This window comes from Anneissia japonica, unplaced genomic scaffold, assembly GCF_011630105.1.
Source record: "Anneissia japonica isolate Jap-2015-1 unplaced genomic scaffold, ASM1163010v1 scaffold287871_len1641731_cov197, whole genome shotgun sequence".
NCBI lineage: Eukaryota > Metazoa > Echinodermata > Crinoidea > Comatulida > Comatulidae > Anneissia > Anneissia japonica.
The window spans coordinates 1,298,764-1,315,253 of record NW_022712275.1 but is presented as its reverse complement, the minus strand read 5'-3'; the positions used below and the strand labels follow the sequence as shown (position 1 = coordinate 1,315,253).

Below are 16,490 nucleotides of genomic sequence, written 5' to 3'. Positions count from 1 at the left end.
CCTGTGAAATTTTTGTGTTCTAGACAACCGAACATAACATTTGAAGCATTCTGGGCTATCATTTTTTTCTTTTTCTCTCTCTTTTTTTCCCTTTTTTTACCTCCCAAAAGGGAGGGGGGCCGGGGCCGGGCCGGCTTCCCCCTAAATCCGCCCCTGGATCATACACAACATCCAAATTTCAAAAGTATTAGTGCTTTTGTAGTGAGAAAATTTGTTCCTAATGATGTCATCACCACAAATTTTCTTCATATAATAGAAAGTTGGTAATTGGATGGTTCGTAGCAAGTATTGGCTTCTCATGGCAATGAGAAAAATCCCTATGTTCTGTTATACAAACAAAGTCTAGTTGTAAATGTCACTGTAGTTTTGTTAATAGTAAATGGCACATTTACAAATTATTAACCATTTTTAATGCGTTGAAATGATTTATCTTGCATTTTTTTAGGCTGACTATTTGAACTTAAAAGGATACAGATATATTACATTTGGTGGCATTTTATTTCTCTGGGAGTTTCTGCCTACGTTTATAGTAGTCATGTTTTTTCGTGTACGAAGATACGCTTCCAGACTGGTAAGGATTTGTTTTTACTATTCTCTGTTTGGATTTATGAGGTGTGAACTCCAAGAATAAGTCTGACTTATTTCCACTTGGGTCTTTCTTGTGGGGGTTAGGCAGTACACAAGGGAAACAATCCGAAGCATGTACTGTTTTCTTTAACATCCATATACTGTGCCATTTTATACATGACACTGTTCAAAACGTCTTCCAAGAAAATAAAATTGTGTGGTTTTTTAATACACTTTTTTAATATATTTATTTCCACTTGGATCCTTCTTGTGGGGGTTAGGCAGTACACAAGGGAAACAATCCAAAGCATGTACTGTTTTCTTTAACATCCATATACTGTGCCATTTTATACATGACCCTGTTCAAAACGTCTTCCAAGAAAATAAAATTGTGTGGTTTTTTTAATACACTTTTTTAATACATTTATTTCCACTTGGATCCTTCTTGTGGGGGTTAGGCAGTACACAAGGGAAACAATCCGAAGCATGTACTGTTTTCTTTAACATCCATATGTGTGCCATTTTATACATGACACTGTTCAAAATGTCTTCCAAGAAAATAAAATTGTGTGGTTTTTTTAATACACCATTTTTATGAAAAACTATATGAGTAGAGGGTGGAATTGAAATGTACCAAAGGTTAACTATATACCTCCTTAGTCCATACTCATGTTGGCTACCATCAATTTAGCTGACCAAGCTATGCTGCTTTTCACATTCAAAGCATACTCAGTGGTGGCTACTATTAGTTCAGTTGTCTGAGCTGTGCTGCTCAGTCGACTGTTATATTTTTAATGATACGCAGTATTCACATATTTTTAAAATAGGATTATGAATATAATTTTTTATCCTGAAATTTCCATTTTTTGTGGCAGAGAGAGCACTAACTGACCAAAATAAAATTTAATTTTTATTCAAAATCAGTATTAATGGAGGTCAGAACGTTTGCTAAACATGGTGTAAAAAAGTCTCACCTAAACTACTGATAACTTAAAAAAATGTGCTATTATGAACTAAAAGTTTTGAACTGACTTATCAGAAACCCTGAAACTATGTTTTCATCAAAATAGGACATCAAATGAACCTCAGACTATTAAAGAAATGTTGGAAGTTAGACAATTAAAACTCTGGAGTATCTGTTAAGCCTCAAATACAAGAATCTGTAAAGTGTCTCTTCGGATTAAAGCCTTCCTCATAGCTCTGCTTAAAACTATTTATTTTGCTAGCAAGATACATTAACTTCAAGGTCAAGTGACTTGCAAGTTTATGTGACTATGTTTAATTATTGAGCTTTAATTTGAAAACCTATTATGACAAGCACCTTAAATTATCACCTTTGACCCCTCGATGATGACAACCAAGGATATCTAGTAATTTTGGCATTTTTCATCATTTCCATTAAATAAAGTTATCTCCATTAATTCAATTAACATATTAAAATAAAGTTTCATAGTCTTACTGTGTGTTTAAATAAATTAAATAAGGTTTTAAAGACTATTTATTTGCATTTATTGCCAGAAGTTATCTTAGCAACTATACATCTTCATTTATAAATAATAAACATATTTGGCAAAGACAAGCCAAACCAGTCACTAGTCGCAAATCGTGTTCAGAGATAATGGCCAAAACATGCTGAAATGTCAAAATTTTTGAAATCTATTTTATTGCACCAAACAAACATTTATATATCTATACATCATGCTATGCTGTTATTTTCCCAATTTTTAAAGTTAAACAATTTTTTGAAGATTTGTTGATAATCTTTGCCTGAGAAATGCCTGAAATCATAAACTTTGAAGGCTGATTTCTCAAATACTGTACTATAAACAACTCTATGTTAAATGCTTATAACTTCATAAGGAAATGTCGGATTTAAAAGATTTTTTTACAATTTTGTACAGTAGCTCTAGCTATTAATAACTAAAAATCGATTTTTGCGACCAGTGACTGGTTTGGCTGGTCTATGCCACATATACTTTCATATTTATTTAATCCTTTAAAACATTTTTTTAAATTTTAATCATCACAAGATTATTTTTATTACCCAAAAGTTATAAATTATTTACGTATGTTATGAAAATTTGGCTGGTACAACGGATAAGTTGAAGAAAAGATTTAGGCCTACAAAGTTGTATAAGCTTCAACAAATATAAAGCCGTGTTCAGACTATCAAATTCTATTTGATAAAACATGTGACATGCCCAAATATGGTCATGATGACATCACATCCCCTCCCCCCGTAGATACGCCACTGAGGGGCCCTCAGGATTTGTGCCATCACTGCCGTACTTGCGGTGAAGCTTCGCGGTGCAAGATTTGTGTGATGTGGCCGCCATCTCATTTTGTTACCATTTTAGCGTGGCAGGCTGAGCATCCCTTTGTTTGTAAGTCGGCTGCGTCGCCATCACAGTATCAAAATAGACTTGAATTTAATCTAACCTTAAACAAATACATTATATTTAATAAGAACAACTGTTCTAAGGAACTTCATGCATGGTGTTTTTCTTTTTTTTTTCCCCTCAGATTTTAATAAGTAAAAGCGGGTCACTAAGACACCCCAGGCTATGTTAGATTACCATATTAATGAATTTTATAAAGAAATAAGAACAGAAGTAATTTTCTAGATTGTCAATTATAAACTCTATAAGGGCCGGGCAGGCACTTTATATGAAACATATCTAGACTTGAAGTATTCATCTATTACAATCACCTTCCTGTTATGAGATGCTGACTTCCCTTCTCTGTTCTAATTTCAAAACCAAGGAAATGAAAATAATTCTCTCTTCATGGTGAAAAAAAAAATTGTAATCTCATGATACACGCTGAGTAAAAATTTTGTAAATTGCGTTGTTAGGTCATTATAAAAAAAAATAATCAGAATATGTTAGTATACTGTACAGACTCACTAATACTGTACTGTAGTAGGCTTAAAGTGAGGCTCCTGAGGAAAAAATTGTTTTGATATGTGTCTTAGATAAACTAATTTATCTAAGACACAAAAAGTACTGAATATTTGATGAAAAACTTGGGAGCATTAAATGAGATGCAGATTTTTGACTATTTAAAAACTGGGGGAAAAGGTAGAAAAAAGGGTGGTTACTTCCCTTTTTTTCCAGTTTTTAAATATTGAAAAATTTGTCTTAGAAAAATCAGATGTACAAAATATTTAAAAAAAAAAAAAAAAAATGTGACAAAACACTATGAAAAAATGTATATCATTAATGATTTACCATAAGTGTAAGAACACAGAGGCAGAAATTGCTTTAAAAATAATAACAAATTGAAGCTGAGTTCAATTGTCAAATGAGGTTATATTTTTTAAAAATGGAAAAACCAGAAAATCTTATCTAAGTAGGTATCTAGGCCCTGTCTTATAAGCGGTAAGTCAGGGCGCTGCTAACTACAGCAATTACATCAGTGCTGGTTCTAGCCGCTCCTCATCACGGACCACGCCCATACGCAATTCAGAACAATGGTGCTGCAATTTATGGGTTATTCACCTACCTTTACCTTTATGTACAGTTGTCATGTAATATCCTCTATAATACAGTAAATAATAATAATACTGTATACTGCTATACAATAATAATATTTTGTCTCTGAAAAGTGTGTAAAATAAGAACATTTTGGGCTTGAAATTGGCAAAAAAAATTAGAACACTTATCCTGGTCAAACTTTTACTGTTTCTTATAAAAAGAAAAAGTGAACTGGGTATCCCTGTATAACTTATTGTTGTGTTTAAATTTCTGAGTGATATCTTTATTTTTGTTTAATATTTCTTACTTTTTGTTGTTTCTTGTACTAAATTTTGCTAAATTGATGAATACATGCTTGATTTTTGACATATACATCAATGTTTAAATTAATTTCTCTTCAGAATGCTCCAGAGGTCAAGAATGTCAACAGGACGCCCTCTAAGGCATACTTCTTTGACAACCCACGACGGTACGATAGTGAAGATGATCTTTGTAGAACATATTCTGCCAATGCAGGACCTACTGAGTAAGTTTAGTTAATGATAAATTCCAGTAACAAAGCAATGAAGGATCCAGGAATTTGAAATAGAAGGAGCCCAGAGAGGGACTTTCACAGATTTAAGGTCTATACTACATTAGCCTCACCATGGGTGGGGCTGAGACAAGAAAATTTATAATTATGGCAACTCTAGATTACTGGAAGGCACTCAAAATTTGAGTAGATTTTTTTTGCAAGNTGCATCTGCCACTGTGGTGAAAGTAGTGTTATGTACTGTAGTATTTCTTTTTCAGAATCGTAATTACTGCATTATATATTAAGATTGGGTCAAAACCTAATTTTCTGAAAAATCTGCGAAAATCTTCCCTTTCCAAAATGCGTGGATGGATTTCTAGGCCAAATTTTTGCCTTACTGTACTCTCTCAGTTTCTTTTATCTCACTACCACACTTAATTACCTCTCATAAATGGTTGTTTTCCTTACCTTTATTGATATCTATCTTTTGTTTAATAGGAAATTCTCTAAATTTAAAATGCATGAGATAATTTGCTATTAAAAAAATGCCAGTGAGTTTTATTGGAAAGTAAAACAAAGTATAATTAACACATTTCAATTTCATCTTTGACCCATTTATTAGTTTTCTGTTAATGATGAAATTTCCAAAAACGAAAGGTCCACTGATTAATCTCAGATAAGGTAGTATAATACATACTCCAAGTATCGAAATGCAAGGTACTCCAAGTATCAAGGTACTGTAGAAATATATTTAGAATGAATGTAATAGGTTAAACAAATCCATTGAAGTTCATTGGAATTCGAAACAAACTAACATTTCTATCTCATCTTGGACCAACTTATTTGTTTTCTGTTAACAATGAAATACTTTATTTAAAGTACTGTAGAAAGCTGAGTATAATAATGCCTACATACAACAGATTTAACATAATCAATTGCTGTACATCCCTGTTGAAGGTCTAAGCACTTTATGCAAGTTCATTTGTCCCTGGCTAATTGCTCTTCATATGCTCTAACATGTAGTACAGTACATCTTTACATGTAGTTATCTCTGTTGATTTAATCAGAGGTACTATACTGGTCCCTGACTTTTGAACACATGATATTTAGATGTCAAAAACATGATCATTTGCTGTTTTATTTAATATAAAATCAAATTGTTAATTATTCAGAAAAATTAAATTTTAAGGGGATATAATAAATGTCAAGGTACAAAGTGAAAACAGATCAGCGTACAGTGGCAAAGTACAGTCAGAAATTTAGCTGGTAAGGTGGCAAGCGGCCAGTTTGCAGTACTTTAAAAACCATTTTTTTTTATTGCTTTAGGTAATTGTATTTGCATGCAAAGCTATGGGATACTTGCCAAAAATATTAAATCATTTATAAAACAGCATCCCTATTGTTCTACAGTATCAGCAGAATAAATCGTACTAAAAAATGATAATATTGTTTATTTTTGTCTAGTTTTAAGTGAATGTCTTAAGTAAATATGTCCGGTAATTTTGGCAAATACAATTTTTTTTTTTATTCTTTGCGTATCATTCTCATTACATTATACTGTTTTGTGTTCAGGTTCCCTTGGAAGAACAATCTTAAAGATGAACAGGCTTTATATTATGTTGTATTCAGGGGTGGCACCGGTGGGGGGTGGGGAGAGCTGTTCCCCGTCAGGGAAAATAGCCATGGTTCGTCGGGGAGAAAAAATAAAATGTATTTTCTACAAATTAATTATTACTAGACCCTAAAATCGATTGAATAAGCCTTTGAAACCCCTAAATTGTCATTTGTTCCCCAGAACACATTTGAGATATTTTGAACGACACCCGACCACGCCCACTTTTTTTCGTCTGGGACATGGGCCCCCTGTCGGGGACATCAGACCTCCCATCAGGCAAATCCTGGCGCCACCTCTGGTTGTATTAAAGTTGATCACTTTATTTTTTGTGTGTTATGCCAAATAAACAACTATAAATTGAGCATATTCGTCTTCTCTAGCATTCTGGTTTGGGCATCTGTCTTCTTTTTGACTAGCGAATAAAAAATGAAATTTGCCAACACTCTCTTAAGAGAAGCATACAGTGCATAATAAGGTACAGCCTAAACAACTAGGAATAGGGAAAGGACCATGAAAGCAGTGGCATATCCAAGGGGGCGTGGGGGGCGCACGCCCCCCCCCCCACGAAAAGCTTGCGCGCCACCCATTCGAAAACTTCGAAGCAAAAAAAATTAGGCTAGGCTTATGCTTATGCTGTCACGGTTAACGTGTATTCGGGAATCTAAGAAGCAATATTTTTCTGTGGGCGTGGCCACCGAAAATAAATTCCACGCCCCCTCATATTTTGGTCGCGCCCCTCACCAGCCCCCCATTTTAATACTGCTAGATACGCCACTGCATGAAACGGTCTGCTAATTTCCTATTGATTGCAGAATTTAATGTCACAAATTTAGGCAATATCCCTGCATTGCTAATGAACTGCAAGAGAGTGGAAAGTAATGCTCCCATTTCCTCCCTCCCCCCCCCCCTTACAAGAATTTAATTCTACCGAACAATTCAACTCATCCCAAAAATGTTTCAAATAATCATTCATTTTAATTCCTAGTGATGATCCAAGAGTATTCAAAAATCTGGATTAAATACACAATAAAAAATATAACTAGACAATAATATTAATATTAGTGAGCTTTGTATTATCTATGTCCATATCATTTCTTTTGCATTTTAAATAAAAAATGTTTTTCATTATACAGCTTTACCCCCGATATGAATTCACCTTGTACGCCGATTAATGGAACACCGCAGTTGGGCTACGGGACAATCATTCGCAGTAGCAGTTACTCATCAGGGGGCCAGTACATCATGCCCGGAACAACCCCGCCACTTCTTTTTTCCTCAAAAGTCTCAATCGGGGGTTACCAGCAGATTTATGACTAAGGAGGGAGATGTAAACCAATCAAGTTGTTTCTTTGATAGTGTAAGCAGACAGGTGAAAACATTAATCAACCAATCAGTTTATTTAATACGGATAACCTGTGATCAGGCAAATCATGTAGGTACAGTACAAAAGATCATAATATTTTTTTTTCAATATTTTTCAAATACAAAAAAAAAAACCAAATCAGATCTGTCAATGTATTTTGTGTAAATCCAGAACATATTCACTCCTAAATGTTTTGCATAATACATTTTTAGAAACATATTTGTAGAAACAGAAAATGTGCTTTTGAATAAATCTTTGTGAAATAATAGCAGGTATTGTTACTTACTGAAATTGTGTGGAGCATGTCGTAATGACATACCACCGAACTTGTGAGACACAGGTGGAATTGATATCCATACATTACTAGGTTGCCCTTCAACCGTGCTTGATTATTACTCAGATGGTACAGTCATTTATGATATATTAATGAGCTAATTGATAATTGGAGTCATTAAAACAACATATTTTCCAATATACACAAACCAATAGTATGTTTGCCATACGAAAAAAAACTATATAGGTTACAAATGTATACATCATGTATATGAAAATCATAGGTAATTCCATTGTCAGAGAAATAACATTGTGACCAATATACCATACCCTTGGTGATTTTTTTCGTTATGACTAATTCATTGCCATTATATATCATAGGTGACTTGTTTCATATGACAATCATAGGTGAGTTTTTTTATCAGTGAAATCTCTTGTGACAAATTTTGTCATAGAAATGATAGTTGACACATTTTCTATATGGTAATCTTAGGTTTGCCATATGTAAATCATAGGTGACGAGTTTGTCATATAAAAATCATAAGTGACCTGCCATTTACTATAGGCAAATTCCTACAGTAGTTATATACTATATATGGAATTCATAATATAACTTATTATCCTCCTTCTGCTTTGGGTGAGTTCTTGGCCATGATGAATGTTTACAGAAGATACTCTTCCATATGAAAATTGTGACATCTTTAACATATTTTAATGAAATCGTACAGTAGGTGATTAATTTGTCATGCAAGATTTTTACCATTTGATTTATCTCCCAAATGAAAAGCAAGTTCATAGACATATGGCACCATAGTAATTTGCCATTTATAACATAGATGACTATTTCCCATAAAAATCATAGGTGACAAGTTGGCTATATATTATACAAGTTCTTGGGTATATGAAATTCATTAAGTGATATGATTTTTTCATATATACAGTAGCCTAGATATGATTTATATAATTTGATCATTAGTACTGTATAACATCTGACACAATCACAAATATCAGCTTAAAAACCAGCTCATCAGTATTATTTGTCAATGGGGGATTAATAAGCATATTCATTTATTTAGGGGAAAATAAACTTTGTAAGGAGTTTACCTTATTTGTCTTTGAAAGAAATGAAGAGAAGATGGGTACATGAAAATAAAAACAAAATTGTATTAGACAAATAAGCATGGCATTCTCTTTTGTAGACCTACTACTATATTTACAATTTATAGGAAACCAACTTAGGGAAAAGAATGGAAAATGCTGGTTGTTTTTCATGTTCAAATGTTATGAAAAGAAAATGATATAAATGAATATTACTAGATTTATGAATTGAGGCCTGCTAAAATACATCTAGATAGTAGAGTAACAATATAAGTTTATGTGGCACAATAATGAACAATTGGAGCATGCATACTGTAGCTGTATATTTAATATGGAGTGAATCCTTGGATGGATGTTTTATTTTTTGATTGCACATCATATCCTGACCTCTTGCCTTCTCAAATTGTTTTCTGACCTAGTGCCACAGTCTGAGTTTGAGTAAACATGAATGTGGTTGTGTTAACTGTCCATGAAAGAAAAGTGACTGTCTACTGTATGCAAAGTTTTTTCAGGATTGATCAAGGTGGCCAATGAGAATTGGAGTACTCATCAGGGTGGCTAGTACTTTCAAAATGAAAGTGTGTGAATATATGAATATTCATGAAGGTGTTTAATATATGAATATTCATGAAGGTGTTTGTGAACTATTGAGTAACTACTGTACATGATTGTTTGTGTGAACTAGGTGGCTGTCTATGCAATTTTTTTTAGAATGGATGAAGTTGGCTGATATGAACTATTTGAGTATTTATCAAGGTGGTTATTAACATGAATGTTTGTGAAATATGAATATTCATGAGGTTGGCTGTCTATGAAATATTATAAGTTATGAATGTGGGTACATATGACTATTCATTAATGTGACTATCGGAAATAATTTGAATATGTATCAGAATGCTAGCGTGAACTATTGATTATATGAATATGGCTGTCCATGAAGTATTAGAATACTATACATGTAACTATGAATATGGGTCCATGTGAATATCCATTAATCTGGCTGTCGGAACTGTATCAGAGTGCTGGTGTGAACTATTGATAGGCCAATTTGTAGTTTGAATTGCGCGTGCCCGTATCCAAGGTCAATCGACATAAACCTATGCTGTGTGTTTGGCTATGTTTAGACTTGGAGATAAGCCAGACTTGAGTTAAGCCTGGCTCAACGTTAAGCCCGGCTTAACTTTGCTGGGCGTTCAGACTACGGGATTAGCCAGGTGCGAGAATTTGCATACTAATAAACCATAACCAGGAAACATGTTTCAAAACGTTGCTCGCAAAACGTACGCTCGCTCACAGCGTACGTAATTGAATGCTGATTGGTCATTTTGTTACCCGAAGTCAATGCAAGACCCCTCTGCAACGATTAAAGCCCGGTTTAGAAAAGTTAAACACGGTGACAAGCCAGGCCTAGTTATTGGAACACAGCCTGGCTTGAGATAAGCCACCTAGTTCAGACTGGCAGGTGGATAAACCCAGTGAGTTGAGCCGGGCTTATCCACCTAGTCCGAACTAGGCCTTTGTGTCACTGATCAGTGGTTTGCATAAATCAATTGACCTTGATACGGGCATGCACAGTTCGAATTATGAATTGGCTTAAATGTGATTAATATGCATGATGAAATAATGAATATTCAATAAGTGTTTAATCAATGGAAAAAGAGTTTCACTGCAGTGTGCATATTGTACATTTATTTGTAATATGAGGCATGTTGTGGCAAAATGGCCAAGTTGTAGCAAAAATTGAAATTCAAGTTATTGGTATTTTCAGATACCTGAGTATGTGGTCTTTAAAATGAGGGGTCATTCATTCTAGAGTCAAGATAAACATGATTTTGAGTAATTGCCTTTCAATGTTATTCGTGCATACATAATAGAATGAACTATCAAAACAACATTAAATAAACAATTTGTTAACCACTTCCAGAACTAATACTTTGGGACATGATTAATAAGACATTAAACTGTTGATCTATAGTGAAAAACAAATTTGGATTTTTAGGCAATTTTTTGAGCTCCCATATTTTATAGCTCATTTACTCTATACTGGACTGTGCGACAACTTAACCATTTCGCCACAACATGCCTCATATTTGAAATGAATAATAGAATTATATTTATTTAAGACTGGAAGAAAGTGAGGCTAGGTGTCCGAGTGCATTAAGTAGGCTAGTCTTTGGTATGCGTATTAACCGAGTGCATTAGGTTAGCTTGGCCTTGGTATGTGCAGTAGCTGGGTGCATTAAGCTAGGCGAGGCTAATTGTTATAGTTTGGTGAGAAGACACATCTGGAATGTTGGAATGGTGGAGTGTGGATGAGGTTGAAATGTTCAGTGATTGAATGAAGGGTTCATATATTATGTCCACTGTACTGTACCTTAATTTTTGGAGATACTATGAATGTACTTTTTTATTAACATTGTCATTTTTATCATAATCATCATCATTTTTATCATTATGATCTTTTAACGTCATCATTCTCATTCTCATCTTCATCATCATCATTATGATCATTAACTTCATCATCATTGTCATCAGAATCATATTTTTATGATCGTCATCACCACCACCAATCAAATCATATTATCATCTTACAATTTCAGCATCATCTTATTCATCCGCATGAGCATCTATATCATCATCATCATCATCATCGTCAGCATCATTATCAATATCAGTATCATAATCATCATATCATCTAATTTATCACCACCAGTAGTATTAAATTGTTTTACTGTATTTTTTATTTGTATTTATAATAATAATTGTGTTAAATTATGTCCTGAACTATAGTATAAATTTCTATGTTACTATGCTGGTCATCTAAAGAAAGTCTAGATTTGTGTCTTTGTTTATCTTGGAATTGTATGCGATATTGGATGAAAACAAATTTTCATGAATAAAATAGTGATTTGGTAGGTAGGTACCATATTGGTACTGTTTCTGGTAATTTAAATAATTATACAAATAATAATATTCATTGGTGGGAACCACTCACTATTAAAACTTCATACAATTATTTTAAACATGCAATTGTGACTACTACAGTTGGTTTGGTATTGAACTTAATGTGGACTATGTTACTAATATAATTAATATCAATTACATTGTCCTTATATTTGTTAATTTAACATCTAATAAATTTAATAGTCATTTTCTTTCATAATAATTTCATAATAAATTTAGAATGCATTTGTATCATATAATTTTGTTGATATAAGGTGAGTCTTGCTTTAGAATTTTGTGTTTAAACATTATGAGAAGTAGATGATTCCAGGTGTTTTTTTATAAGTTTCTACTCGGTGTATGTTTCATTTAGCACAATTGACTTTAGCTTTACAGGGGAAATTAAGGTTTCCTTTTAACACACCATGGGTTACCATGTATGAAAGAAAATGTATATTTGTATAGAGAATTTGAGAAACCACATTCATAAAATGATACAAATATATATCAGCATTTAATTAAAATCACTTTTGTTTTTGTTTAATTAACCTTTTTATTGATGAATATTTACAGTATGTTGTCATTTTTGTTTATACTTCTTTAGTTAATAGTGTGTTTTTGATTATAATTTTATGTTATAATTGTTCCACTATTGTCTGTAGTATTGATACTCTTCAAAAGCAATATTCTCAGCTTTTACCTAATTTATATTTATTTCATTTTTAATAACTTGTTTAAATTAGTTACTTAATTTTTTAAGAATTTGTTCAAACCAGATTTTTTTCATTAATCATTTCTTTTTAATGATTAATCATTACATTACCATAAGAATATTAAATCACATTTTGTTGTCAAGGTTACTGTACATGTTATGTATTAATCATGATGATAAACAACGTGTTGTAATGATTAAATGTCAGAGTGCTATTTTAGGTTGTCATGGGTATTATAACAAATCATGTTGTCATGGCTACTGTTACTGTAGCCATGTTAAGTTTCCATGGTTACCTTAAGAAACCATCCATTGAATTTAGCCAGCATAATTGCAGGTAAACTGTAAAACTCATTTACTTAACAGGTATATCCTATGCATCTTTAGTAATTAAGTGTGTACCCAACATTACTAATATTACAAAATACTGTATTACATTATTGCTATATGTTAAATATTTGATACATATTTTTATAAATATATGAAGAAATAGCATCTGATGTCATTGCAACATAATACTGCAGTATATGATATTACCTTCTCCCAATTTTAGAATCTCTCCTAGAAATCAGATTTAATGAGTTATTTGAATGTTGCTGTCTATGCCAGCAAACTTGAGGGAGATGGTTTTACACAGTGATCCCAAGGGATCAGCAACTGCTCACTGGTATTTCGGAGATGGTGCCAACTTCTGGATAGGAGACTAGGAACCCCTGCTACAACAATCTCATGATTCCAATAACAATATAATAATATGAAAACCTGTAATTTATATTTATACCGCATTCTATAGAAATGTTTCTTACAGTAAACCAGAATGACTTAATTGATAATTCTCAAAAGTATTAGTCGTATGTGTTCACACTGTGATTTGAAAGAGGCGTCATTCAGTGGCTTATCTAAAAGTCTTGAAATGGAGGTGCTTATGGGGGGGCCCACAAAGGTGATCAGTTCAGGAGCGCTAACTCGCTAAATAAGGTGATTTTAACTACAGTACTTGCAAATGATTTTTTTTTGGGGGGTGCGATTTGGGGGAGCGAGTAATTTTTTTGAAGGGGGTGCGCAGCCCCCTAAATATGGCACTGGCTACATTTATCCCTTTAAAAATGAAACCGCCCTATGATTGGTTGCTTGAAATAGTGTGAACATTTGGACTTTCACTGGAGGAATTCTTTTTAGTACCAGTACTATTAGATATGTAAAATACTATACTGTCGAATGTTACGTTACTTTTGTTAATTATGCTCTTATGTTTATAGTGTGACATTTATTCAAGAAAAGAAACGTCACAATTTGCTGTTTATTGTTGTCATGCTTTTTGGTAATGTCAAATATTTTTTGTGAATTATTTATCAATTAATTTAACACTTAGGTTGATAGAGTAGATCATCTGTTTTGTACTAATTATTTTATATTGTGTGCTGTTTCTTCATCATCAGTATCCCTTTATGATTTCTTGAAAATAAATTTATGATGAGCAAAATATGTACAGCATTTTCGTTTTTGTGATGGTTTGCTTAGTTTTTGGTAAACTGTGACAATATTTATTACCAGCATTTTGGGATCTATCTAAGGTCTCGGCATTTTGTATCAAGTGTAAGAGTTCGTGCTGTATCTACATTATACGGCCCTGGTTCTTAAATAATTTATTTGAAGGGCCACGATAATCTCCGGGCCAAAGATAATCTCCGGGTTGCAAGCAACTTGTTATACTTTATGTACCCAAGGTGAAATCCTTCTGATGGGTCTTGCCCCAGCAAATGGCACCACCACTTGCTTTCAATCCTCTCAAAATTATAATTTGTGGGAACTACAGTAACTGTAGCATGATAATTGGTAAAGTGCCACATTCGAAGCATCAGCAGAATTTGCATAGGCCTAGGAGGCTTTACAGATTTGAATTTAAAAAATAAAGCATATTTTCATTTTGCATTAGGTTATTTGCATGCCCGTAGGTAGGATTTTGATTTGGATGATTATGCTAAGGCTGCTAAGGGCCCCTTTCTGGTTCCAGAGGCCCGAGTGGCTTCGACAAAGTAGCATTTTGCAGCCATATTTAATGGATTTCCCATAAAACCCATAATTCGTAATATCTTATATTTTAATTTCCATTAATTTTGTTGTTAGGCCCTGGTATTCAAGCTACCGTATGGGTTGCAACCCAAGTTAGAGTGGCCAAGATACTTTACACGGGGAGCTGACATTTATTGTTTATCATTGATTGGTATTACAATTTGTCATGTCTTCCTTCTTTGTAAAAGTTCATTATGTAATGTATTGTTTCTATGGGCTTTCCCCCCCCCCCCCCACAAAGTGAAACTAGATATTTTTCTTCCATCATATTATATTCACCTTGATTCTTATACTTCCTTCTCATGGATGACCTCCACATTTAGTTCTACGCCAAGTAGACTAACCTGCTCGGGTCCATACATCGACAACTCTAACTTTCTTTTGGCACAGGCAATTGGGTAGGACCAGGAACCTCATAATCATAATAAAACCAAGACTGACGTTTATATTTTGAATCTGCTATGTCATACTGTATTTAGCTGAATTAAGAGTACCGATCTTTTGGCGTTTGTCGATTAGTGGTAACGGATTTGATTCTAGATTTGGGTGGGGGTCACCCCTACTTCACATTGACCCAGTGTTGTGTTTTGGTCTTCACTTTATTGAAAAAAAAAAATTATTGAATGATTTACTTTTAGTTTCTTTAAAAAATTTTTTAAATAATTTTATTATTTCACGTGGGCCAGAATAATTTACTTCGTGGGCCAGGCGTATACACTTTTGTTTTATAGGCCACTTTGAAATATAGAAATTGCATTCAATTCAATTTGTTATTAAACATCCTTATTCATATCCTGCAGAATAAAAAAACATTAGGTAACAATAGTTAAATTTCCAGCTGTCCATCAATAGCTTCCATAGTATGACATCACCCATCGTATGATTCTAGCTATTCTATTCCCAAAGTGATAGTTAAACTGTCGTGGGAAGAAGCCATCTAATACATGAAGATATATATCCATGTTGCTTTTATTATATATTTTTCACACACCCTACAGAAAAATTAATCAGAAATATATTGATCACAAATTGGTTTAATGATTTATTACGGATTTTGAGAAAAACGTAGTGTGCTGCAGCTATCTGCAATATGGAACTTTATTGATTATATTTTCATTGAGATGTGGATGTGCTTCTCAATTTTATTGCAATATGATACATGACCATTCACACAACATAGTAGAAATGAAATTTGGGTTATTAATACGGTAAACTAAAACAATACCTAAGATTTATATGGAATTCATAGGGTTGGCAGGGAGGTGGGGGGGGGGTCTTGGAACTAAAGAAGAACTGCATTGATCCACGAGAATATAGTACAGACCTGTACAGATCACACTTTCAAGAACCTAAAAACCAGCCTAAATGATCCAGAATCAAAATGAACATTCCTATCCAACTCACCTGTTAGAGAATCAATCACCATCAAATGTATATTACAAGGGATTGTAGAAAATTTAAATGCATGACAAATTTCATCATGTAAAAGGTGTGGGTGGCATAGGCAGATTCAAGGTAAGACAATGTTTTTTTAAATAGGAGAAATAAAGGAAAATTACATTCAAATTCAAGTCTGAAATTGCGTATTTCCTGCCATCTAGGAGAGCCATAGACATAATATTTCAGCCCCAACCATGGTGGGTATGAGGTAGGCTGGACCCTCCATCAGACTGTGAAAGTGCTATATCCGGGACCCAGTGTATTTATAATATATATAATTCCTGGTTTGGGAGGGAACAACCAGAATTAAAAAAAAGATCAGTTTAGTCCTGTTTGTTCAGTTGTTACAAGGAATATTTTTTCATTTGTTCTCACTCAAGACTGTAAGTCAGTACTTGGTATGATTCAGCTTCCAA

The 16,490-nt window shown here is 33.4% G+C and overlaps 1 protein-coding gene and 1 long non-coding RNA gene across 2 annotated transcripts in view; one reads left to right on the top strand and one right to left on the bottom strand.

Moving 5' to 3' along the window:
- Positions 1-9,441, top strand: part of LOC117107743 (integral membrane protein GPR137B-like) — a 14,350-nt gene extending 4,909 nt beyond the window's left edge. Inside the window, exons 5-6 of the mRNA XM_033249494.1 lie at positions 4,445-4,569; positions 7,306-9,441. Of these exons, the coding sequence (XP_033105385.1) occupies positions 4,445-4,569; positions 7,306-7,489 (309 nt within the window). The 3' untranslated portion in view covers positions 7,490-9,441. The remainder of the gene's footprint in view (positions 1-4,444; positions 4,570-7,305) is intronic.
- A 147-nt stretch (positions 9,442-9,588) lies between these two features.
- Positions 9,589-10,710, bottom strand: LOC117107744. The gene is made up of 2 exons (XR_004445278.1): positions 10,406-10,710; positions 9,589-10,351 (listed from the first exon to the last, which is right to left on the bottom strand). It is a non-coding gene; the product is annotated as an uncharacterized LOC117107744 (long non-coding RNA).
- Positions 10,711-16,490: the final 5,780 nt, after the last annotated feature.